Source organism: Plasmodium inui (assembly GCF_000524495.1).
Source record: "Plasmodium inui San Antonio 1 unplaced genomic scaffold supercont1.19, whole genome shotgun sequence".
Lineage (NCBI taxonomy): Eukaryota > Apicomplexa > Aconoidasida > Haemosporida > Plasmodiidae > Plasmodium > Plasmodium inui.
The window spans coordinates 195,276-215,998 of NW_008481853.1; the positions used below are offsets into that span (position 1 = coordinate 195,276).

The 20,723-nt window shown below is 44.8% G+C and overlaps 5 protein-coding genes across 5 annotated transcripts; 4 read left to right on the top strand and 1 right to left on the bottom strand.

Annotated features, from left to right (window-relative positions):
* Positions 1–446: 446 nt before the first annotated feature.
* Positions 447–4,493, top strand: C922_04037 (hypothetical protein; the record flags this gene model as incomplete). Its single annotated transcript, XM_008819622.1, has 1 exon — positions 447–4,493. The coding sequence occupies one exon, from the start codon at positions 447–449 to the stop codon at positions 4,491–4,493; it is 4,047 nt and encodes a 1,348-aa protein (XP_008817844.1).
* Positions 4,494–4,671: 178 nt separating this feature from the next.
* On the bottom strand, positions 4,672–7,842 carry C922_04038 (hypothetical protein; the record flags this gene model as incomplete). The annotated part of the gene is made up of 1 exon (XM_008819623.1): positions 4,672–7,842. One exon carries the CDS (start codon positions 7,840–7,842, stop codon positions 4,672–4,674), a length of 3,171 nt encoding a protein of 1,056 aa, XP_008817845.1.
* A 1,261-nt stretch (positions 7,843–9,103) lies between these two features.
* Positions 9,104–14,031, top strand: C922_04039 (serine/threonine protein kinase; the record flags this gene model as incomplete). Its single annotated transcript, XM_008819624.1, has 9 exons — positions 9,104–10,222; positions 10,446–12,430; positions 12,568–12,607; positions 12,708–13,034; positions 13,233–13,304; positions 13,443–13,490; positions 13,603–13,662; positions 13,774–13,863; positions 13,981–14,031. 9 exons carry the CDS (start codon positions 9,104–9,106, stop codon positions 14,029–14,031), a joined length of 3,792 nt encoding a protein of 1,263 aa, XP_008817846.1.
* Positions 14,032–14,552: 521 nt separating this feature from the next.
* Positions 14,553–15,197, top strand: C922_04040 (hypothetical protein; the record flags this gene model as incomplete). Its single annotated transcript, XM_008819625.1, has 2 exons — positions 14,553–14,861; positions 15,000–15,197. The coding sequence occupies 2 exons, from the start codon at positions 14,553–14,555 to the stop codon at positions 15,195–15,197; spliced, it is 507 nt and encodes a 168-aa protein (XP_008817847.1).
* A 2,195-nt stretch (positions 15,198–17,392) lies between these two features.
* Positions 17,393–17,846, top strand: C922_04041 (hypothetical protein; the record flags this gene model as incomplete). The annotated part of the gene is made up of 2 exons (XM_008819626.1): positions 17,393–17,603; positions 17,725–17,846. The coding sequence occupies 2 exons, from the start codon at positions 17,393–17,395 to the stop codon at positions 17,844–17,846; spliced, it is 333 nt and encodes a 110-aa protein (XP_008817848.1).
* Between the last annotated feature and the right edge of the window lie 2,877 nt (positions 17,847–20,723).

A 20,723-nucleotide genomic window follows, 5' to 3' on the forward strand; every position in this document is an offset into this window, starting at 1 on the left:
AAAAGAAGCGTAAAATGAAGGCTAAAATGAAGTCCTTTCTTTGAGGCTACGCACCAGGGAGAGTGCCACACCATTAAAGAACTCATCTCTCTGTGCAGGTAACACCGCGGTGAAAAGGTGAACATGCAACGTAGGAATGGCTACTCCGGGAAAACAACAATCCGTCCCCAGTAACATCACAGCTGTGGAGATGACTCCACACACGTCCGATGGGTGCATATTTCCAAATGACGTCATGCCGAGCATCACTCGTAAAGAAGAGATGACTGCACCTTCGTTCAGCTAAGTTCACTTAAGCAAACCCCTTCGTATCAAATGTGAGGGCTAACTGCAACCCGGGTCAAGGTGAAGAGAAAGGCGATGTAGCCCTCTACACACAAGCTGGCAGCGGCACCACTACAACTCTTCCTCCTAGGGAATGACAACGCAGCTGCCAGAGGGACAACATGAATTCCAAGTGGCTATCTCGGTGGAGGTACCCCCAATGGGGAAAATCATCACCTACGTTGCAATACTTTCAGCAGCCCAAATTGTTGAGAACGAAAAGGAGGATCAAATGGGTGAAGGATTCCGAAAGTCGTACTGCAGACGAAACGGACGAATACATGAATCTCAGCCAAGGCAGCAACATGTCTACTTCCATCCCAGGGGAAGGAGAAGAAAAAAAATGTGAAACAGCCATCTGGGGAAGCAACCCCCCTCATGAAGATCAACCCAGTAAGGAGAAGTACACACAAAAGGGTACCCCTCCAAATGAGCAACTCCGCAAAAGGTACCAAGGGGTGCAAAAAAAACTCTATCAAAAGTATAACCACCAGGGAGTAGGAAGCGACCCGCATAAGATAGAGACATACCAGAGGAACTACGAAGAAGTGAACGAGTTAAATATCCATAGAATGTTACTTCTAGGATTGAAAACACTAAACATAACCGAATTGAATAAAATGCAAATCAACAGCTTTCTAACCATACAGCAGGGGAAAGATGTGCTCATAAATTACCCGGACGGGTCAGGAAAAACCATAGCCTACTTGATGCCCCTCCTAAACAATATCTACTTTGTTCATGACTATTTGGAGGAGCTAATCCTTGAAAGCTATCATGGAGGAAAAAGAAAAAGCTGCGGAAACTCCGTCCGGGAGAACTTCAAATTTAACAACAACTTTGATTTGTCCCACGAAATGAGGAAGTACTTTCTCAAGTATAGTCACTACAGGAGGAATATACTGCTGGAAGATAATGCCCCTCAGGTGGGGAAGAAGATGAACCAGAAATTTCACTTGCTGCCAAATCACTTTGATGAACTGGACGAAGGATCCATGCGTGGGTCTCCTCACCTAGGTAGGATGCATCGCACGCAGAGGAAGAAAAAAAGAAATACATCCATGGGGGAGGATCCAAATTGTGCAGAAATCTTCTCACCACATGAGAAGCAAACTGGTAATGAACACAGAACCGTCAGCCTCATGAACAAACTCATAGAAGTAATCAAAATTAACCGAATCAACCTGAACAACATAAATAGTGACCGTACCAATAGGGAAGAGCTAGCCAAATTGGAAAACATCCTAATGCACAACATTAAGGTTAAGGAGAAGGAATCAAACTGGGTGGATACCCCTCCAGATAATGGCGATAATGACCACAATCGCGATAGTGACGAGTGCATATACCGCTACCTAACTAGGAACCCTCTACAAATTAATAAGCCAGTTATTATCCTAACGGTGAATAAAGACAATATAAGTCAAATTGTCCGAGTGATAAAACAACTGGACGTGCTTAACCGGATCAACATACAAACGTTGAATGACGTACCCTACGAGGACACGCATCATTCCAATATGGATGAAAGGACCAACATAGACTCGGAAAATCAGGAAATGGAAATGCTTCAGTTAGAGAAGAACTATCATCTCGAAAATATACACGTGGTAAACGTTAACCGAGTTGCCAACCCCGTGTTGTGCAAAGATGAAATCATGTGGACATGTGCAGACATAGTGATTACCACTCCGGACATCTTTCTCCACACATACCAAAATGAGCGGACCAAAAAGATCCTCCCATCCATAATCATATTCGATGAAGTAGATATGCTGTTTCAAAATAATGCTTACAGAAATACAATGATGAACATTTTTCACATTGTTAAGAGGAGACCTGAGATTTATAACCCTCATATTGATATAAGCAGTGGAGGATTGGAAGATGTCGCCACCTCCATTGAGGCTGCCTTAACCAGCGGTGAGGCGAAATCAGCTCCATTGACAAGCGATGGAGCGAAAACGGCTCCCTTTGGGCAACCCCAAGTTTTAAGTACCTTCCCAAGTGGACTTCATTCCGTTGGCAGCCACTTAGAATGCAGCCAATTTGGAGACCTGGACATGTCGCCTGTTGAGGGGGCCAAAGGGGGCAACCCCGTCGAGGATGCCCACCCCAAGGACCCCCCCCAGGGGGAAAACCCGCAAAAGGCGAAAAGGATAGAAAACGCGAAAAAGGCAGAGAAGGCGAAAAAGATAGAAAACTCGAAAAACGCGGAACACGCGCGAGAGCTGCCGCTACTCCAGATGATATACGTCAGCTCGACGCTGCCCTCTGTGGGACACACCACCGCGGGGAGCATGCTGGCAGAACGGTTCAGCAACATGGTCGAAATTGTGTGTAGGGACAACTACCAAATCCCGAGAAACGTGCGCACCCAGTGGATAGAACTAAACAGGGATAAAATTTTAAGCCACTACCTGTTTAGCGGCGTGGCCGGGGCCACACGCGAGGGGGAGGATAGCTCCGGCATCACTCCCAACGATGAGGGGAACTCCACTCAGCATAGCGGTTCTGACACTCCCCATCGGGACAGCCTGAAGGACGCCGCTCTGTCCAGAAAGATCGACAAACTGGAGAATAGCTCTTTCGAGCACAGACTGGATTTGCTAATCCACGTTTTGAAAAGGTACCACGAGTGGTCAACTAGCTCAGAAATGAACAGACATGTAGAATTTTCTGAACATGGTGAGGCGAAAAAGGATACAACTACCAACCCAGCAGGAAGGGAAGAGAAAAAAAAAAAAAACTTTGCAAGCTCAAGGAAAGGGGGGAAATTCCACCTAATTCACAACAAAGCAGTGTACAAAACGATCGTCTTCGTTAACAGCGTAAAGGATTGCATCCGGATATATTTTTTTTTAAAAAAACACAACTGGCCCGTCTTCTGCTTTCACAAAAACATATCAATGAATTCGCGGATGCAAAATCTGCACAACTTCCACCAGGCGCATGTTGCCATTTTGGTAACCACCGATTTGTTGAGTAGAGGCATAGACACCAGAAATGTGGACCACATAATTAATTTTCATTTTCCTTCCGACGCGATAACGTACCTGCACCGGCTAGGAAAAATGAACAGGAGCGGCGGTGACTTTCATAATGACCTTAATCGCCATAATAACGCGGAACGAGGGCAAATGCGGCACGGGCGCGCCCCCCTGGAGGAGGAACACATCGGTGGAGAAGCACAAACGGAGCGGTTACACCAAGGAGACACAACTTCGGAGTATATTCCAAATCATGGTCAAGACAAAGACAACATGTTTCTCCTCACAAATAAAACCTTTCTCGTGACAAACTTCTTATCATTTTCAAATCTCCCCTTGGCACAGTCCATTAGAAGTTGTGATGAACAAAATGCGAGTTTGCTTCCGCTCTTTTCAAGGAAAAAATCTTTCAAAATGAAAATTAAGAGAAAGGAAAATAATGCCCTTGGGGAGGACAACAGATACATCGACGTTGGGGCGGAGGAAGAGGATGATATCGACATGGATGGTGATTTTCCTTACGTGAAGCAGCCAGCATCGCAAAGTCGACACTCCTCCCACCAGGAAGAGGCACCATTCGAGAACCGTCACTCGACGGAGCCCTCCACATGCGAAAATGACGAGAGAAATGTCTACGTCCAGGCGCCCTTCTCCGTTTTTTCGCTGGACGATTTGGGCGAGGAGTCAGAAGAGAGTGACACAGATGAGGAAGGCGCGAATGAAGCAGGCGCAAACGAAGACTACACAGATGAAGACTACACGAGTGAACACTACACGAGTGAACACTACACGAGTGAACACTACACAGATGGAGCAACCCTACCGTGTAGCAAATTCGCCCAACGGAGAGCAGCGGCAAAAGGAAAAACTGAAACAAAACATAACCCGCATGCTCGCGATGACCACGCGGGCGAGTTCGATGCGGAGACACCCCTCTGTGAAGAAAAGAAATCCATTCGAAGATGTCACCAGTCGAGAGTGCCTACCGGCGATGCCCTCCCTCGTGATAAAATCCCATCCTGGGATGACGTCCAATTTGACAAGAAAAAATTTCTGGTGGAGAGATTCAAGAGCAGGGATTGCTACCTGATGGGGCAAGTCAAACGGGGGAAGCTCATCTTTAATAACTTCGAAAGTAATGCAGATGGAGACGATGATGAGGAGGAGTTGCTCTTTTGAGTGGAGGTGCGTCTTTCTCTGGTCCGTAGAGTGCTGCTCCGATTAAGTCGGTCCAAACTGCACACTTCTAAATTTTGCATATAAAATGGATCTGTTCCGCGATGGAGAAGCTCCCAAAGGATTAGCCACTCGGGGGCATGTTTCTCCGCCTTACAACATGGCTATCTCCTCCGTGAGGCTACCCCCCCACGGGAATCTGCTCCACGTCCAGCAACTCATTCACCATGTACACCTTGCCGTGGTTGAGGACTGTCTCGTACAGCTCATTCAGCAGCTTATCGTTCGATATGGTGCTGGAATTGCCCACGATGACGACGTGCCGCTTTGCCCTCGTAATGGCTACATTTAACCGTCGATAATCCTTCAAAAATCCGATGTTCTTAAAATAATTGGAACAGACAAGAGACAAAATGACGATCTCTTTTTCCCTCCCTTGGAACGAATCAACAGTGGCTATCTCAATGTTTTTATAATCTGAGGTGAAATTCTTTTCATCGTATAGATTATCATAAAGAATATTTTTCAGCAAATTCATCTGCTTCGAGTATGGAGTGATCACGCAAATGTGTTTGGCACTAATGTGGTCTGCATGCAGCATCCGCTCGATTAGCTTATACACCACGTAGGCCTCTCCTCTGTTGCTTCTGGATTTGTTATTCAGATTCACGATGTCGTCAATGTCGATTTGGACAGCGTCCTGCAGTGCCTTCTCCTTCTGCTCTGCCCCAGCGGCTACCTCTTCCTCCGCATGGGAACTCTCTTCCGAGCATGACTCACTTTCCGTAACGACATCGTCACCCCCTACGCCGCTGTCCTCACTTTGGCCCTCTCCTGCCAAATTGTCCTCATAGATATCAAGGCCTTTTAACCCCTCTTCTGGGGGATCTTCATTATCGGGCCGTTTTTGTCCTCTCCCCTCTCTATGGGGAAGGCCCCCCCCGGACAAAGGTGCTGGTGCCGCAGATGCCTCTGATGCCGCTTCCTTGCTGGGCTTCTTCCCGCCGAGCTTATCACCTTTCTTCTCCTTCATCTCCAGCTGTATCATGTCCAGCTCCTTGGTGTCATCGAGAAATTCATCAAACCCATCTGTCTCAACCCAAGTGATCGGGCAATAGCTGTAGCTCTGAATCATGTCCCTCGGATTTGTGCTCACCTGGGGGGTTTCATCTTCTTCCCCTTCTTCCTCCACCTCCTCTTTTTTCTTCCCCTTCTCTTTCTTCTTGCCGATTTTTTTCTGTTTTCCCTTGCCGCCTCCTTTCCGCTCACTCGTTTGGTTCGCCGCTTTCCTAGTAGGCCTTGCCCCTTCATTGGGCAGAAACAGCTCCTCCACCTTGATGGCCCTGCAGGAGTCGTGCGAAACGAGGCGATCCTCATAGAACACTTTGTTGGACCATTTCAAAATGAGGTCATTCATTCGGTACTGGATTTTAAGGAGGAAGGAAATTTTCCTTTTATATTTTTTGATAAGTCTCTCGAAAAGTGTAACATTCAATTTGTTGCCCTTCTTGTTGTGTTTCACCAAAGGAGCTAGCTGTTTGTGGTCCCCGAAAAGGAAGACATTTCTCTTCGATAGGGAGATAGGCATGTAGCACAAGGGCTCCGTGCACTGACAACACTCATCAATACAGACAGCATCGAATAAAAAATTGCTATTTTTCACATATTTATTTAATTCATAATTTGAGCTACTTGAGCAAGTGGAAAAAATGATATTGTTTTTATTCATCAATTCAGCAAAAAATATATTTTTTTTTTTCTTTCGACTTTTGTTCAGCATCCTAATTTCGTATTTCAAATTGGCTATTCCTTTTCTATCCAATGGGCACCTTTCGTGTTTTTTTTTATTCTTTAGTTTGTAAATTTCTGTCTTCATCTTTTCGATGTCTTCATCAATGTCTGCACATAACTTATACGAATCGCAACTTTTTATCTTCTCATCATAGCTATAACTCCACAAATCTTTTTTTATCTTCGATTTTAATCCAATTCGGACTACATTCTTTACATTCATGCTTACACATTTGGCCAATATGTTATCCACTGAGACATTACTTGGTCCAGTCACGAGAATTTTCTTGTCCCTTTTTACCAACTGGTATATCAGTTCGCACAGCACCGTTGTCTTACCTGTGCCTGGTGGCCCGTGGACGCAGAAAATGTCCTTCGAGTACAGGCAGAAGTACACCGCCTTCTTCTGACTATCGTTTAAGTTTTTGTTTCCCCACTCTGTCTTGTCGCATTGGTGGATGTAGTTCGATTCGATGGTCAGGTCCTCCGCGGAGGGGTAGCAAACGGGGGGCTCCCCAGATGGTGACAAGTACCCATTTTCTAGCTTCTTCCCCCCCTGCGCCCTCCTCCGGAAGATGCCCAGAACCTTCCGCAGAGACGCATCCTGGGAGGGAGCCCTCCCAAAAAAGAGGATCTTCAGTACATCGGACGGAGTCTCCAAGCTGGCCTTCATCAAATTAATGGCCTGCAATTGACGCTGCATCGAAATTTCGCTATTGATGAGGCACACATCGAAGTAGCTTTTATCACTCAACAAGTACGTGCCACTGATGTTTAGCTCCTTGCATAACTCGTCCGCATGCTTAACAATAACGTTAATCTGATTTTTCTTCACTTTATGGACGGTGCAAACATATATATTCACAACATCCTTGATTATTGAATTCTTATAGACAACGGTCTTCTCCTTGTTCAGGCAGTATCTTTTCCTCTTCCTCGAGAAATGTACAATGCTTCCCTTACTGAACATGTTGTGATTGAAATTTTCCACATTCTCCTCATCACTTAAATCATTTGACTTTGTCTGTTTCCTCCTTTTGACTAGCTTAACAATATATGCATTCTGATTGTCACTATGTTTCGTAGCCGTCTTGATGGTCAAATCGTTTAGTAGAATCCCCTTCTCGATTAGCTCCTCTTTGGTAAGATGCTCGTAGCACATTTCTAGCTCCTTCATTTCGTGTATGTTCTCCAGCTTGATGAGTTCTTCAAATTTATCCAGGACTCTTCCACGCGGTCGGCGTGACTTTCCCCGACCGAGCCCTGTCTCCTGTTTGGCTAGCGAAGCGACATGTGGTTGTTTCTCCACCGCTTGCGGCTTCTCCACCTCTTCCGGATTTCCCACCTCTTCCGGATTTCCCACCTCTTCCGGATTTCCCACCTCTTCCGGATTTCCCACCTCTTCCGGATTTCCCACCTCTTCCGGATTTCCCACCTCTTCCGGATTTCCCACCTCTTCCGGATTTCCCACCTCTTCCGGATTTCCCACCTCTTCCGGATTTCCCACCTCTTCCGGATTTCCCACCTCTTCCGGATTTCCCACCTCTTCCCGCTTCCCCATCTTTGTCCTTCCTCTCAGGGGGGCGTGCACACCTATTCACGCATGCGCGGTTGGCTCACCTTACGCTCCTAATGGCGAAAGGCGCCAGCAAAATTATCCCCTCGGCAGGGTATTCTTCCAAAAAAGAATATACGTACAGAACTTTTACGAGGATATGTCCCTATCGTCCTTGGCCCTTCCCTTGGAGGTGGCACTCCAGGACTACGAACGTCGAGGCGCTCGGAGAAATTCTCCTTGGGACAAGGCCTAGGTGAGCCTCTCCAACAAGAGGAGACTAAACAGAAACGCAAAGGAAACTCAGCGTGAAGTCAGCTGGAAGTCAGATGGAAGTCAGCATAAACTCAACCTCAACTCAGCGTGAACTCCGCGTGGACGACACCAAGCTAGGTTTCCAAAAGATGTTCTGCAAAAATAACGGTGCCTGTAAAATGCCCATATGGTAGGCGCTCAATCGCATGCACGTATGATTAATCAGTGCGGCAATTAATTCCTACCCCTCCGGTGAAGGGCACCTCGAAAAGGTGTTTGTAAGGTGCCTTTTCCCTAGTGGAGAGTCCTAAAAGAGAACCTCAAACGTCCGTAATTTGAACACCCTATTATTTTTCGTGCCTTCTTCTTTGGCCCCTTCAAATTGCAGCTTTTAAGTGTACCTCTATGTGGGGCCTAACCATGACGTGCATGGTGTGCCTTCTAAACCTCCATATTTGTAACACTACATTATTTTACATGTGGGGTAAGAGAACACCTACCCCCTTCGAATCTCACCAGGGACCAAATCCACTGTACAACAGGCGTGTACTCTCGGAGGTACCGTGCCGCTAACCCCTTCGTGTTTGTAAAAAAGAAGAAAAAAAAAAAAAACAACACAGGCGCATACACGCTGACGTTACCAGTGTGTTGGGTTCCCCTCCCCGTTGGTACCTCCCCTTTTGTGAAGAACGTTTGGCACGATATGATACCACATCGTTTTTTTGTGTGCCCCTTTTTCGACACCCTGCCCGTTTACTGCCTGTGTCTAAGGGAAGCGCCCAAATGACTCCATCCGTGTTCGTCCTTGTGCAGGCTCACCCTGCGGGGGCAGTGAAGTGTAATCCTTCTACCTGTTGTGCGCGGATTCTTTTGCGCCCGGGATGCACACGCAAAACCAGGGCATGAGCGGGGTCGCAGCGAAATCAGCCCAATTAGTGCCCTTCTCTGTGGAACGAAGTCGCACAAGTGCACATCAGACCCCGTTCACCCCCGCCGCTCTGGCGCACAAAGTATGGGGAACTCCCCAGACAGCAAGCCGATAAAGGGGCGAGAGTTCAGCACCTACCGCTACATCGGAGAACTGAATAGCCAAGGGGTACCAAACGGAAAGGGACTCATTCTACACAACTCCGGGGAAGCATTTTATGGCTTCTTCTCAAATGGAAAGAAATATGGCATAGGGATATACATAGATAAAGATTTAACAAAATATATTTGCAACTGGGTCAATGATAAAGTTGACCGGGAGTTAAAAGTCAAGCCCTTGCATGCAGAGAAGGTCTTTTCCTTTTTTTATTCCAATGGGGTTATCAAATCGTGCAGAGTTTATCGGGTTGGCCCCAAACTTGGGCGTAGTTTGGATGCAGAACCAAAAGGAGGAACTCCAAGATGGGGGGAACTCCACAGTCCAGACATAGACAATGAACCTGATCGTGCAGATGTCTATACTATCGAGGGTGGTGATAAAGGATGTGCCTCCATCTTACCAGTGAGCAAGCCGAGTTATGTTTTGCCATTTGGGAGGATCCAACAGGGCACAGCTGCAAGTCGACAAAGTGGTCATCGCGAAGATGCCATAGAAAGCTCGCGGATGGGGCAACTCCAAATCTCCATGGAAGACTCGCACGACGAAGCAAACATCCCAGTGAATGAACTAACCAAAAAAAGAAGTGACAAACAGTTAAAGGAAGGCGGTACCTGGAAGGACATATTCTGCACGTCTTCTGATTCATGTAGTCATTTTATCCGCCCCCATTTTGTAAAGTTGGGAAAGAAAAAAAAATGCTACAGAGACACACATCAGTCTGGCACCACTCGAAAGGACCTAACGATTATCACCCATACATCAACAAAAAAAGATGAAAGAAAAACAAAACATATGATTAAACGATTAAGCAAAGAGAATAGCAGTAGTCTTAAGATAGACCAATATGAATCATGGTCCAGGAAGGAAGTCGCTCAGTGGCTGTCTCTATGCAATGCCCCCATCAAATGGATCACTGCTTTTTACAGAAATAACGTCACAGGGGATAGGCTTGACAGGATAAACATAGAAATCATTAGGAACCAGCTGGGGATACTCCCATATGGACATGCAATCAAACTGCTGCAGTTAATTAAAAACTTACGAGTGATGGCTTACAATAAGAGGTTCGCCCGATGCGTCAACATACAGGAGTGCGAACATTTTCTGAGGAGAAAAAAAAAAAAAAAAAAAAAAAAAAAAAAAAAAAAAAAAAAAAAAAATACACACAAGAGATGGCCCCCGTGGGGGAAGCGACAACCGCAGCCGAAGTGGACACCACCGAAAGAAGATGCAACTGTTTCACCCTCCGCCAAATGCGACCCAACAGAGTCATCAAACCCATCAGAGCAAGCATAAGCTCACACTTGGGGAACCCCCCACCAGTAGTGCCCCCCCTGAAAAAGAGGCAGAAGCCGTGTTCACCAAAAAAATGCTCCACAATGGAAATGCAATAAACCAAGAAAAGGACCCCAACTCGTGCACCTCGACGACGTCGACCACGTCGACAACGTCTTTCAATTCCCCCCGTACTTTGAAGGAGGAGGCCTACGGGAAGAGGGAGGAACTAGGAGAAGAGGACGCAGAGGAGGAACATCATCATCAGCAGCAGAAGCGGCACCATGTGGGTGAGACGAGCGCCCCCAACGAACCCCCAGAACCGCAAACACCAAACGACACGCAGAAGGATACCAATAAGAAAAGACGGAAAGATAAAAAAAAACAAAAAGAACAATTCATTCGCAGCTTCCATAAAAATTTTTCGCTAATAAATGATTTTGGAGATACATTCAATGGGGGTAGCTCGAGGGCCTATTCCGGGGCAGAGGGAAAGAACCTTGCCGTATCCGATGCCCCAAAGGAGGTCCCGTATGGTTCCTGCTCCTTGTCATCCTTTTCTGTTACGAGTCCGTCTGCCCAATCGAGTCACCCCGATTTTTCGTCTGAAGGATCCATCGAAACCGACGCGTGTCACGTGTCAACTTGCGAAGGAGAGTCCAAAGGGGGGGATAACTGGATTATCGCGTCCTCCCGAAAGTTAGAATTTTCCTATACCTCAACTTCCTCCTCTTCCGCGTCCACTTCCCTCGACACTTCCCCCCATGCTTCCACCTCCTCCGTGTCCTCCTCTTCGTACTGCTCGAACAAGATGGATGACGCCCCCTTTTATGGCCGAAGCCAAATAATAAAATACCCCAGCAACATATACCTGAACAACAACTTGGCCTTCTCCTACCTCTACAGCTTTATAATACCACACGAAGATTTAACCTTCCTGCATCTGATTCGGAACCATTATGAGGTTAGAAGTGGAAGATGCAAGAATGTCAGGCAGGGCCAGGGGCAGATGCAGGGGCAGAATCTCCTGGCAACGAATAGCAACCCGAACAAACTTAAAAGCATGAAGGGCGATTTAAAAAACGGGAAAACTATGCAGAGTAGAACCTTTAGGGGCAAGTACTTAGGCAAGGACGTAGCCATTAAAGTGCTAGTAGGAAGAGTAAAAGATTTTTTTCAAATTCACAAAATTTTTTACAAACTACACCTATTTGGACATGGAAACATTGCTTTAATGATGGGAGTGTCCATTCGATACCCGTTCGTTTTTATCATTTATGAGTTCTTAAAGAACGGCTGTCTATTTTCCTATCTTCATTGTGCTGGTGGTTATGTGAAGGACGTGTCGGTGAGGCAGCACGGGGGTGGAGTGATAGCAGCGCAGGCAAATGCGAGCAGCATCAGCAGGGGTGGAGGCATATCCGCTCAGAGCCCCGCGGACAACAGTTCCACCTGCGATAGCTCCCCAGGGTACACCTACCCGAGTGAAAACCCTACGTTCGAATCATACAGTGGAAGAATTACCACTCGGATGAGAAACAAATATAACTCATTCAAATCGGAAAATGACCTATTCTGTGGTGTCTTCGCACAGGCGAATGGCGGTCCTACTTCGGGGAGAAGCCGCTCAATAGCTGCAAACAATCTTAACTCATCAGTGAAGAGCCCCTCCAAGGAAAGGAACATAAACCAGAGCAAAACAAAGGCACACATCGAAGAAATAAATAAAAAAAACGGAAACAAAAAGAAAAAGTTACACACCAAATTATTTTTACAAGATCAAATTGGACTGCACGAGCCGTACGCGTTTCCCCCGTTTGAGAAAGAGCTCTGTTTGTATATAAAAAGACAGAAGAAGAAAAAAAAAAAAAAAATATTATTTAGTTACCCTCAAGCGAAGCTTCATTTTAACCTGCCCCAGAGCGCCCTCAAAGCGGACAGACGACTAAGTATCCAACGGATATTGAAAATAACAACGTAATTGATTTTGTAGAGCGGTTCATATTGGTGTTCGCTTAATTGTAGCCTCATTTGGGAAACTACATTACTCTACGTCCCGCTGCATTTCCTTCCATTCTTCCCCACCTCTAACTTTTCCGCCACCACCCCCGCAGCGACGTCACCCTCGCGTGTTCCTACTTGGAAAAGCACCTGGTAAGTCGCCACGCATATCAGCGGTTAAGCGGAAAATCGGTTAAGTCGCAAATCGGTTAAGCCTCTAACCGGATGCTCTTCTGTGCCCCCCCGCGTGCAGAGTCACCACCTGAACCTCAAGCCAACGAACATCCTCCTGGACGAAGCGCTGAACGCAAAAATCACCGACTTTGGAATCTGCGAAATTGAAAAGTGCCTCGACACGAATGTCGATCACTCGTATGTTGTGCACCCCAACGGCGTAACCACATTCGATGCTGTGTTAGCAGACAGGAAAGTACAGAGGATGGAATTTTCTAGGAACGACCTCAGCGATGTTCTGCGTGTTTATGATGATGAGGATCAGCTGCACCTGTATAGTATCGAACGAATAGTTGCTTCACCGAGCAGTGCTTACCCCTCCGTTTCGTTCTGGACCCCTCCGGAGGTCAGTGAGATAAAGAAAATGAAGAGAAGTGAAAACAAAAAAGGGACATCTCCTATGACAAGTGAATGTCTCATCTGGTAGACTATGGCCATTTCACCAGTGGAAATTGCGCCCCCTCCTGCATGTACCCACATATGGACCCTCAAAAATGTGCACCATTAGAAATATGCACCCCCCAAAATATGCACCCTTTCGTAGATTTTGAGAGGCCAGAGGGGAAGGCCCTTTTACACAGATGTCTACGCGCTGGGAATTGTGCTCTGGGAAATGGTGACCCCTCAAAAAAGAAAAAAAATAAAAAAAAATAAATAAAAATAAATAAAAATAAATAAAAATTAACACCTATATCAACTTATTAACACGATCGATTGCACTATTTTAAAAATATCTTTTACCCCCCCCTTTTAGTTAACCCACAGTGTCCCTTTTAACTACCCATTCAAGTCCCACCTGGTGGTATACATCACTTGATCGGATGGCTCATCAAAGGAGTGTATCGAGAGGGCCACGCGTTTTCCTGTCCATTAATTTGCCTGCCACTTCTGCCCGTACATCCTTCCTCGTGTAGGCCTCCGTCGGATATGCGAAAGAAGAACTCACCTACGATAACATCCCAGAGCCTATTCAAGTAAAAGAGAGAGAATACAAACAAAAAAGAAGGCGTTCTATTGGGTTATTTGGAATAATGGAAGAGGAGAACAAAGCAGCCATGTTTCTTTTTTCTTTTTTTTCTTTTTAGGGGCTGATAAAATCCTGTGTCCACAGAAACATGTACAGAAGACCCACCTTTGGACACATCCTAGCGGAGCTATCCCGGCTATATGAAAAAGTAAAGCACTTCGCTCAGCGCCGAGGGTCGCGCTTCCTCCCCTGTACCACTTGACCGTACTCCAGATGGCAACATACCAACATTGTCCTGTTCTCCCACCCCTTTGCACACGCGCAGGCAAATACAAAAGCTGAGGATGCTCTCATGTCCTTCATGGATGGAGCATAATGTAGACCGACTTCTAAACAGAATAAATCGAATATTAAAACAAGATTGGGTAATAAACTGAAGCATTTTGAGAGGGGAAAAGGGTTCCCTTTTTTTTTTTTTTTTCGTGCGACATCCCCTTGTTGGGCCTGTTAATTAAAGCGATATTTACCTGTCCCAATTTTCCAAAAAGAAAAAATATTTTTTTATTTTATTTTTTCTCTCTTTCAACTCTTTTGACGTGTAAGTACATCCCGCAATGCATACGCGTAAATGTCTCTGCACACTTTTTTGTAAAAGGGGGGCGGAGGGAAAAAGATGGTCCTACCGCCAACTGTCACTTTTGTCCCCCTTACTTTACCACATTGAACATTTTTAACCTGCGTCATGTGCCCAACCAGAGAACCTCCTCTTTTTTGTCATACCGATCTTTCCACACGAATGCGCAGCGATGGTCAAAAGAACGGACCATAAAAAGAAAGACGTGTTCGCTTTTTCCTCCTCCCCCTCTCCTTGTGTGTTTACCCCTCCTGCGCTAAACAATGGCCGAATCGTACGAAAATGACGAGGACGTCCTCCAAATGATACAGCAAATAAAAAAAATAACAAAGGACAGCAAACGCAAGTTCGAAAATGAAATCGACTACCTGGTGGAGAACACCAAATCCAATCTGCTCACTCATGTGGACGATGAAAAAAATACTATTAAAAAGGAAGCGGAGGAGAAGCTAAACAACTATCGAGAAAATCTCATAAAGTATGAGAAGGGCATAAATGAGAAGAGGCGCCACTACCTCAAGCTAAAGTCCGAGCTGGCCACGGTGGTGAACAACTACAAGAAGCGGATGAAGGTGAGCTGCGACAGCACGTGTGTGGAGGAGTTTATATTCGGGCGTCGACCCCTATGCCTTCATGCATGTGTGTGGAGAAGTTTATATTCGAGCGTGGACCCCTATGCCTACCTGCATGTGTGCTTCCTTTCCCCGCAGGACTTCAACGTGGAAACGGATAACTTCAAGCAAACGTACGAGAAGGAGAAGAAGGAGTTGGAGGATCTGGAGGACAGAGAGTGGTCCGAATTGAACACTCACTGTGTCGAGCTTTTAAGCAAAACCAAATCAAACATGTGTGCCACAAAAAATGAAACGAATAAAAAGCTTAGAAAGGTTCTTAATTCGATCATGTAACGGTGCCTGGGCTCCGTCCTCCCACTGGGACTTCATTGCAGTATATTGCATCGGATTGCACTACCTTAGTTTTTGTTTTAACTCTTTTTTCCTTCCCCATGTTGGCCGTAAAACGTCTCTCATCCAATTTACCCCAGGGAATTTTCCCAAAAAAAAAATACGTTCTTTAGTCTACCTTCTTTAGTCTGCCTTTTTTTTTTTCTTCTCTCTCTCTCTCCAAAACGTTCATTTATTATTATACAAAATTAGAATTAAGTAAGATCCCCTCACCCCCAAGGGTTGTCCCTCACCTCGGTGACTTCTTCTTCTTGTTTATCTTTTCTGTCAAATAGGGGGTGCTCCCCTTATGCCACTTGAAAAGGAAAATTTTTAGAAACACAGAAATGTAACAACTCTGAACGGTTTAACTCAACATTGCTGGAAACACAAAAGGGAAAGGGGGGCTCGCTGGTGATAATATATAATGGTCCGTATAGGTTCTACTTCCATGCGTGCTTATGAACAGATGTACATGTGCGTAGATACGCTCGCCATACAGCTACAGAATCGCCTGCCCACGTAATTACCCTTTTTTTTCTTTTTTCTGACAACCTATTTTTTGAACGCGCATGACAACCTTTTTTTTTGAAAGCGCAAAATGTATGCTTGAAAAACGGTTCACTTTGAAACGAGAGCTAGCTATATGGCCCTTCTTTGAGTGACTCCATCAGTAGTAGCTAACAGAAAGTGTTCCGTGCATGTTGTGTTTAATTGGATTTACTTGGGATTTATTTCATTTCGGCTTCTCCTTCTTCGCCTTTTTTTTTTTCTGTTTGTTTGTTTAAGGACTAAATCGTACACAGCTGTGGCGCACAACCGTAGAGTCACCAAAAGAGGAGCAGGTGCTTTCGTTTCGTCAGGCGCACGTGTATTTGGCTGCATATAACCGCGTTAGGGGATACCTCGAAAAAAAGAGGCTTCACAATTTTTACCTTTTTCTTTTTCTTTTTTTTTTTTTGATGTGGAAATCTGAACTGAATACGCGTCCGCCACCCTCCATGGAGAGATATGCGCACGCATTTTACACGTAACGTATTGCTCTGAGTATATCTGCCTTCTTATGTTTGCCGCTTTTATTTAATAATGAATTGAGGGAACATAAAGAACAGCCCCTCTGTTATGGATCCACAGCTCCACGTCTATCGTTGCTCAATTTGTGTAGATGAATTAGGCACCCCTGCTTCGCCAAGTAGCTATCAGCATCGATAAGCACCTCTTTAAAATTGGTCCTTGTTTGTTCATTATAGTATATGCCCCTATGCATGTATCCGCACTAAGGTGTACAATTCCCATCTCTGTGGAGCATCCAGCTGAATAGAAGTTTTTTCCTCGCACGGACCACTTTCAAGTGATGAGTTGCTTAGGGGAGCCACAGAAAAAAAATAAAGTGCGGGATTTACCCCAATAGCGTACGTCGCTTAGTGCACTCGATTATTTCGCAGAAATAGCCCAAAGTGAGTTACGGCAGAATTTCGCCTGGGGGGGACGTGCTACGCTGAGGGGGGTATCCCACTGGCCATGTACCCACACCCGAGTGCATATGCATGTGTATAAATAGACTCACCTGTCTGTTCGTAACGAACCTCCCTCGATCACCACGATTTGTATACTTTTTCTTCGTTCTGTTTCCCCCTGCAGGAGGCGGACAACCCGTCGCTCCAGCATACGCTTCTCTCCCACAAGGAGGTTTTATGTAACTTCTATTCTGCTTATCCTATTTTTTTTTTTTTTCCTTTCCCTTCCAGATCGTCTTTTCTCACGCGAAGTTAAAAGGAGTCAACTATGGTCGTAAGTACATACATCATGTGAGCTGCTCGCGCAGTGTACAAATCGTGTCATACATTTTTACATTTTGTTAATATAAATTTGACGTGTCTGTATTTTTTTTTTTTTTTTTTCGCAGTTCCCTTTAACGTTGCTGAAGTGCTCGCAAAACCAGCCGGTGGTAAGTCACCGCATCTAAAACGTTCACTACGGAAAGATGGACACTTCGTAGGGGTCCACATTTGTTTTTTTACACACCCCTCTACCCCATTTTGACTTGTTATCACCGTGTCATGGTGGAGTACACCCTCTTAATGCTGCAGATGTGCAGGTGAAAGAGTGCCCACAAACGCCGCATACATTTTCCTTTCAATGTTTTCCTACCTCTTCAGATGGTGGAGCTGAAAAATGGAGAAACGTACAGCGGCTTCCTTGTGTTTTGCGATCGTTTTATGAATTTACACATGAAAAATATAATATGCACCTCAAAGGATGGGGACAAATTTTGGAAAATCTCTGAATGTTACGTGAGGGGGAATAGCGTTAAATATATTCGAGTTCAGGACCAGGCCATCGATCAAGCCATAGAGGAAACGAACGAACGTAAGAAGGCAATCAGAAGAAGAAGAAGAAAAAAAAAAAAAATTCATACAAAATAGCTAGCTGCACTTTGGCTACTCCCCATGTGCATTCTACATTTTTTTTTTTTCCTTCCCCTTTGCAGAAAAAGCAAGAAATATAGGCAGAGGCCGAGGAGGAAGAGGTAGGGGACGCGGGCCTGGCAGGGGCACAGACAACAGGGGTGGAAGAGGAGGCCAAATGCGAGGAGGAGGAAGGGGATTCTAACACACCATCATATGTGTGTACTTCTCATCATACACACGCTCATACAGATCAAGTTATATGTGTGCGCTTACTTAGCAACACCTTTTTATGCGCATTCGTGCAAACCACTGCCTTATTTAACCTATCTTTTTGTGATTCATTTTTTTTTCAAAATTACACTGCGTGTGTAAGTGTAACCCCCCTTTTAACCCTTCGAAACTGCCTTTTAAAATTATTGTTTCTGGAATTGCTACACGTGTGAAACTATGGCACAGAGGGGCATTGTCCCAAGTGCGCCGTTAGGAGAGCATTACGTAGCGGTTACGAAATGACTTCGGAACGGTTAAGTGGAACTTACTTCTCACCTTAGCCGTAATTCCTTCCCAACTGGCCAGTCTAGTGCGAACCGCGTTAACTCCATTTGTGTTCGCAGAGGTATACCCAGTGTAAGTCAAAATGAAAAGATAGCAATTATTCGCACGTTTACACGTGGGAAGCCACAAATTAGTTGCCACCAATAAAAAGGATCGCGTTCCCATCTGAGAAGAACTGCACGGGGGGACGTAAAAACGCAGGGAAGTACCCCAAACCGTAGGTACCTCTAACGCTTCACAACATACACGGGTAAGCAAGAGTTATGCAACGGGCGGATCTGGAGAACCTGCCACAGTTCTGTGCTCAGCATTCCATCTGGTTCCTTACACGCACCGGTTATTAATACCCCCAATGAGTTAACCTTTTAGCATCTGTATGTATAGCTTAACGGGATCAACATAACCGAAAAATGTGTTACTTTAGAGGTTAAGCGAAGTCCTCGCCACACGGCAAACACATGGCCCATGGATTGACCAACAGATTGACCAACTGGTTAGCCAACTGGTTAGCCAACTGGTTAGCCAACTGGTTGACTCATTCCTCTTTTAAATCGCACAATTGTGGAAGATTGCTTAGGTGAAGTTCCTCCACAATTTTGAAAATTGAAAAGGGTACCTTTTACCACTGAGTGGATGAACATTTGAGGGGAGAGAGAGAAAAAAGGTTTGCATTTCATTCGACAAGCCCTGTTATGTCTTCCGCCATATGGGTTTCCTTTTTTTTTTTTTAAATAAAAATGACGCTATTTCTACAAAAAGGCGTACATAACATGGCGGACACAAACTGCACATAGGATGTGGCATGTTAGAAAACGTGCTCGTAGAGTGAGGATACACTAAAAAGAGAAAAACGGAGCGAGTACACTCACTAGTTCGTCGTGCAAAGTACACTGTATGCTTACCCATTCTGCCCTTTCCTCGCACTGAGCGCATTGCAATCGCACGTATCCCTCTGCGGGGGCAGACGAGGGACCACCGTGAAGGAAAAATTTGTGCAAACTCCTCGACTGAACAGCAGAGGCAATCCTTCCGCGGGAACAGTTATGCTAATTTAACTATACTATATGTGCACCACGTCATACGTACCGTACGTGCATACACGCGTATGTATAGCACAGTATAGCACACTGTGCAGCAACAGTTCTTAAAAGGAGGCGATAAGAATAAAAGGGAGCTCGCCACAGTGCACATGCATTTGCGTGTTGATGTGGAACGGGGGAGAGCACGGCATTTACTATGCTTCCCACCAAAGAGGGGGCGGGACGAAAAATAGCTTTGCTATTACGAGGAGGCGTGAATAAGCATTTGGTTTACGTTCTTTGTGTACACATACGATCTGGTACATAATATAAATATATAGCATCCAAAGGTGATGAAGAAAGGTATACATAAGCGTGGCAAAAGTGACGAAGAAGGGTATACATAAGCGTGGCAAAGGTGATGAAGAGAGGTATACATAAGCATGGCAAACGTGAGAAGAGTTACCTAAAACCGTACGCACATGCATACTGCCCTACTGCATTACCTTTCCTTCGCAGTGTATGAGGTGAATGTATATGTAACTGCGTGCTGTTTTCTTTTTTTTTATTTTTTACGTCCTCGTTTTTTTTTATTTTTTTTTTGCTTCAATCAAATTCAAATCTATAAATATCGATTCAAATCGATTCAAATCGATTCAAATCGATTCATATGAAATAAAATGAATTCAATTCAATTGATTTCAATTCTATTTTACTCATTTCAATTCTATTCTATTCATTTTTAATTCAATTCATTTTTCAATCCAATTCGCTATGCCAAATTTTCAACTTAGCATTGACTTCCCTCACTTCAAACAAATTGGCATACGTTGAGAAAAACGCCTTTTAAACAAGATGAACGAAATGCAAATCCATACCAAATTACATATGCACATGACATAAGTCACACGTACCCCCCCATTCGTATCGCATTTGCATCAACGTAAGTGAAAGAAGAGAAATATATCCCCGATTTCGGTATCAACGGAAAAAGGAAAAAAACATAGAAGGCATATATACTTCCCCACTTCGCATCAACATCCCCATAGAAGTACCCGCACGAGGTTGTCCCAGAGAAACATTTATGCTACGCACTTTTGTGAACCTCTCCTCTGCGTTTCGCTTTATGCGTAACTCGCCCGCAACAAAAAGTGTTACCCCCCCTATGAATAGCAGTCTACAGAGTAGCAGGAAAAACAACACAGTATATTATATATGGCATACGTGGTCGCATAATTTTTCAAGCAAGAAAAAAGCCAAAATATATTATTATTATTTTTATTCCTCCACCTGCTGTCACGCATAAATACGAAATGATTGATTTTTTCTTCATCGCGCCCGCAGCCCGCAATTAATTTTTAACAGATTCGTTTTAATGATTAAAATATAATTAAGGTTTTTTTTCTTTTCTTTTTTCTTCTTTTTTTCTTTCTTTTTTTTGTTTTTGTTTTTTTTTTTTTCTTTTTTTTTCATTATTTTTATTCCTCCACCTGCTGTCACGCATA